Source organism: Solanum tuberosum, unplaced genomic scaffold (genome assembly GCF_000226075.1).
Source record: "Solanum tuberosum cultivar DM 1-3 516 R44 unplaced genomic scaffold, SolTub_3.0 scf00407, whole genome shotgun sequence".
In the NCBI taxonomy this organism is placed as follows: domain Eukaryota; kingdom Viridiplantae; phylum Streptophyta; class Magnoliopsida; order Solanales; family Solanaceae; genus Solanum; species Solanum tuberosum.
This window is the reverse complement of record NW_006239324.1, coordinates 100,115-104,576: the sequence shown is the minus strand read 5'-3', so window position 1 is coordinate 104,576 and position 4,462 is coordinate 100,115. Positions and strand designations below refer to the sequence as shown.

The 4,462-nt window shown below is 38.1% G+C and overlaps 1 protein-coding gene across 1 annotated transcript; it reads left to right on the top strand.

The window, feature by feature from the left end:
• Positions 1-1,107: 1,107 nt before the first annotated feature.
• On the top strand, positions 1,108-4,120 carry LOC107057902 (uncharacterized). Its single transcript, XM_015303002.1, has 4 exons — positions 1,108-1,834; positions 2,034-2,152; positions 2,323-3,099; positions 3,191-4,120. The coding sequence occupies exons 1-4, from the start codon at positions 1,108-1,110 to the stop codon at positions 4,118-4,120; spliced, it is 2,553 nt and encodes an 850-aa protein (XP_015158488.1).
• Positions 4,121-4,462: the final 342 nt, after the last annotated feature.

Below are 4,462 nucleotides of genomic sequence, written 5' to 3'. Positions count from 1 at the left end.
AACTTCAAAAATCAATTCCCGTCAATACAAAAGGTTTTTGATGTTGATTTTTGGATATGTCGTAATACTATAAGTCTAGTTTCTCCAGAATCAAGCCACTCATCGTTTGAATTCTTTTACACCAAGAAAAGAACATTTTGGCGGGACTGCACGAAATTGAGAATAGAACACACCAAATTTGGAGTTCCACATTGATTTGGTTAGGAGAATTATTTTTTCCAATGATTCTCTGATCAATCATTTGTATATGGAAGATTATTATATAGAAGTTCCTTTGAACAATTTTCATTTCTTGTACAAGGAATGCTTTGGTAAAATTGGAAGAAGGAAATCATATCAATTCTTATCCATCTAAATTGAAGTTGCTGATGCTTTCTCTCTCGGTGCAAGTTAGCATAACCTGCGCCTACCATGGGTAAGAGAGTTCGTATACCATCTCAGAAGGCGATAATGGCAAAGGAAGCACAAATCATGAAAGGAATGTCTCAGCGGGGTCAAAATTCAGGTCAGGCAGGGGGAAATAATGTAGATTCTAGTAGGAAAGTAGTTGTTTCATGCATGAAGTCAGCTGAGTCTAAAGGAGAAGAAGACTCACTGTTACGAACTACAGATCCGATGTCCATGCAGCTAAGGAACAGAGCTAAAGTTACAAGTGAGGTGCAAATCGAGAATTTACAAGAGGAAGCCAATGGAACAGTGATAGGAACTAAGGAACAAGTAATAGAAAAACAAGCTCAAGCTATGGGAATTTGGACTGAGATTATGCAATCCTCAAAAGGTGGAAGTCAAGTTGAATCAAGCAGTAGCAAACAATCGTGGGCAGATGAAGTAGAGGAGGAAGTAGCTTCAAAAGGTAGACATAAATTGATATGGGATGACTTTGATATAGCAAAATTATCGAATGCAGGGTACAAGTTGGAGTATGTAGCTCCCTCAAAAGATGGAGAAGAATAGTTGGTGGAGATTGAGCTGGATGATATCAGATCTGAGATCAAATTTTGGGGGAATGCAGTAGTCTGTTATGTGCTTGGAGCGTATCCTCCTTTCCAAGTAATACAGGGTTATATTCAACGTCTATGGGGGAAGTATAGAATTGATAAGGTGGCCATGATGAAGAATGGGGTGGTAGTGGTGCGATTTGCAACAGAGATAGGGAAGCAAGAGGTGCTACAAGGTGGAATCTACCATTTTGACAATAAGCCATTCATTGTTAAAGAATGGACACCGGAATTAGAGTTCACAAGGGAGGAACTACAAATTGTGCCTATTTGGATTAAATTGACAGGTTTAGATTTCAAATACTGGAGCATGAAAGGGTTGAGTAAGATTGGTAGCTTGGTAGGGAGATCCTTAATGGTAGATCATAATACTGAAGAGAGAAATGGATTAAACTTTGCCCGACTACTTGTTGAGGTTGAGCTGGGAGCACAACTACCAGATGAGGTGAGATTCAAGAATGAGAAAGGGAGGCTGATTGAACAGCCAGTACAATATGATTGGAAGCCTTCACTCTGTAAGTTTTGTACTAAATATGGACATATAGAGGAGGAATGCAGATTGAAAAAGAAAATACCAAGACCTGGTCAGATAAAAAAGGTAGATGGGGTGATGAAAGGTTTAAACAAGCAGAAACAACCAAAAGTGGGGGATATACAGCCAAGGCAGATGGGGGTAGTGATACAACAACAATCTGAGGATAAAGAGGGATCTAACAAAAGAGAGGGATGGCAAACACCAGTTAGAATGGGAAAGACTCCAGGACAAAATTCTCCAATCGTGAGTGCAAACTCTTTCCAAATATTGCAGAAGAGGAATGAATATGAAGGCAATAAAGGTAATGTGGGAGGACAAACTATTGTAAGGTCTGGGGATGGTTAATTTACTGAGTTGGAATGTGAGAGGGCCGAATTCCCCTACTAAGCAAAAGGAAGTTAAACTCCTTTGCAATGAAGAAGAGGTGAGTTTGATTGGCTTGCTGGAAACAAAAATAAAAAGTGGAAGAATAGAAAAGTTGGCTGAAAATATGTTTGTAGGATGGCAGTACATCACCAATTTGGAATACCATTATAATGGAAGGATATGGATAACTTGGAGGCCTGACTACTATCAAGTTAAACCAATAAGCAAGAATGCTCAACAAGTAACTTGTGAGGTAATGTTCATACCTCTGCAAATTTCTTTTGAGATTTCCTATGTATATGCTTTCAATAATAGAGAAGAAAGGCAAGAGTTGTGGGAAAGTTTATTGGTGCAAAGTAGAAGATGTTCAAAACCATGGATGGTGATAGGTGATTTTAATTCAATATTGAAAGCTGATGACAGAATAGGAGGGAACCTGTTACTTGGTCAGAAATAGTAGATTTTAATGATTGTGTGACAACTTCTGGTTTGCTAGAATTTCCTACTCAGGGGAATAGGTATACATGGAATGATAAACATGATGGACATAGGATCTTCTCAAACATAGACTGGATTTTCATGAATAATGAATGGCTGGATAAAATGCCTTCTTGTAGAGCATTGTTTTTGCCAGAAGGTATAAGTGACCACTGCCCTGCTAGAGTGACACTCAGTGAAATTTGTAAGACTAGGAAAGCATTTCAGTTTTGTAATGTATGGACAAAACATCCACAATTCCAAGCTACTGTACAAGAAGGATGGAATGAAGGCATTGAAGGGTGTATGATGTTTCAGGTTGTGAGAAGACTCAAGCTGTTAAAAAAGAAGTTGAGGAAGTTACACTCACAAGCATTCCGGGACATAGTAAGTGAAGCAAAAGAGGACAGGGAAGCACTTAAGCTAGCACAAAAACTGTTACAAACTTGTCCAAACAATACAGAATTCCAGCAAGGAGAAAACATGGCCTATCAGAAGTTTAGGAAGTCTTCCTATTTGGCTGAAGTATTTCTACAACAAATAAGTAAAGCAACATGGATAAGGCTAGGAGATGATAATACAAGGTATTTTTATTCAGTCATAAAGTATAGGAAGCTGAAGCAAGTCACCAATCAATTGAAGAACACTGAAGGGGTTTGGCAAACTGACCCTGCAGTAATTGCTAAACTGTTTGTGGAGTATTATGAGGATATCTTAGGAACTGTAACTAAACACAGAGTTAAAGCACATGCATTAATCAACCAAGGGAATGTACTTAGTGAGGAGCAGACTGGTAGACATTTTTTATCAAAAGGAGGTGAAAAAGGCTATATTCCAGATTGATAGTAATAAGTACCCTGGGCTAGATGGTTTTGGGAGTGGATTCTATAAAGCAGCACGGTCTATTGTAGGACAGGATGTCACCATTGCAATGTTGGATTTTTTTAGGAACGACAAATTATTGAGACAAATTAACTCCACAAGTATTGCTTTTATTCCAAAGATTGATGTACCAGAATTTGCTAGTCAATTCAGGCCAATATCTTGCTGTAATGTGATCTACAAGTGTATTTCCAAACTAATCTGCAGTAGATTAAAAATTGCAATTAGTTATATAGTGGCAGAAAACCAATCAGCTTTTGTACAGGGTCGATCAATGATGCATAATGTGTTGATATGTCATGATATCTTGAGACATTACAATAGAAAGAATGTATCTCCTAGATGTCTTATGAAAATAGATCTAAGGAAATCTTATGATATGGTAAGTTGGGATTTTCTTGAAGAGGTGTTAGCTGGATTTGGATTTCCTGATAAGTTCATCAAATGGATCATGACATGTGTATCCACTACCATGTTCTCAGTGAAAGTTAATGGGGAAAATCATGGTTACTTTGAGGGGAGGAGAGGTTTGAGGCAGGGAGACCCTATGTCCCCTTTGCTATTTGTCTTAGTGATGGAATACATATCTAGAACATTACAGAACATGAGTATGTTACCAGATTTTAGGTATCATCCCATGTGTAAGAAAGTGAAGCTCACTCACCTGATTTTTGCTGATGATTTAATGATCTTTTGTAAAGGAAATTTGAACTTAGTGAATAGAGTAATTGAGGCCTTAACTCATTTTAGTGTTGCCACTGGATTGGAGGCAAACCTGGAGAAGTCAAGTGTATTCCTAGCTGGGGTGGATGAAGATACACAAAATCAGATTCTAGCAAGAACTGGTTTTTCAGTTGGTTGATACAAGAACTCAGATTCTTGAAAGAACTGGTTTTTCAGTTGGCAAATTCCCTATTAAATATCTTGGTCTTTCTATCTCCTAAGAAGTGGACACAAATAGAATGTTGGTCCCTGATTGCCAAGATTACACAGAGGATTAAAGTTACATACTCTAAACAACTTTCATATGCTGGTAGACTACAAGTGATCAATGCAGTCCTATTCTCCATACATAGCTTCTGGGGGGCAGTATTCATCCTCCCCCAAAGTGTACTTAAAGAAATTGATAAGATATGCAGGGCCTATTTGTGAGGTAATTCTGATGAAACAAAGAAGAAGGTAGCTTTGGTATCGTGGGAGAAGT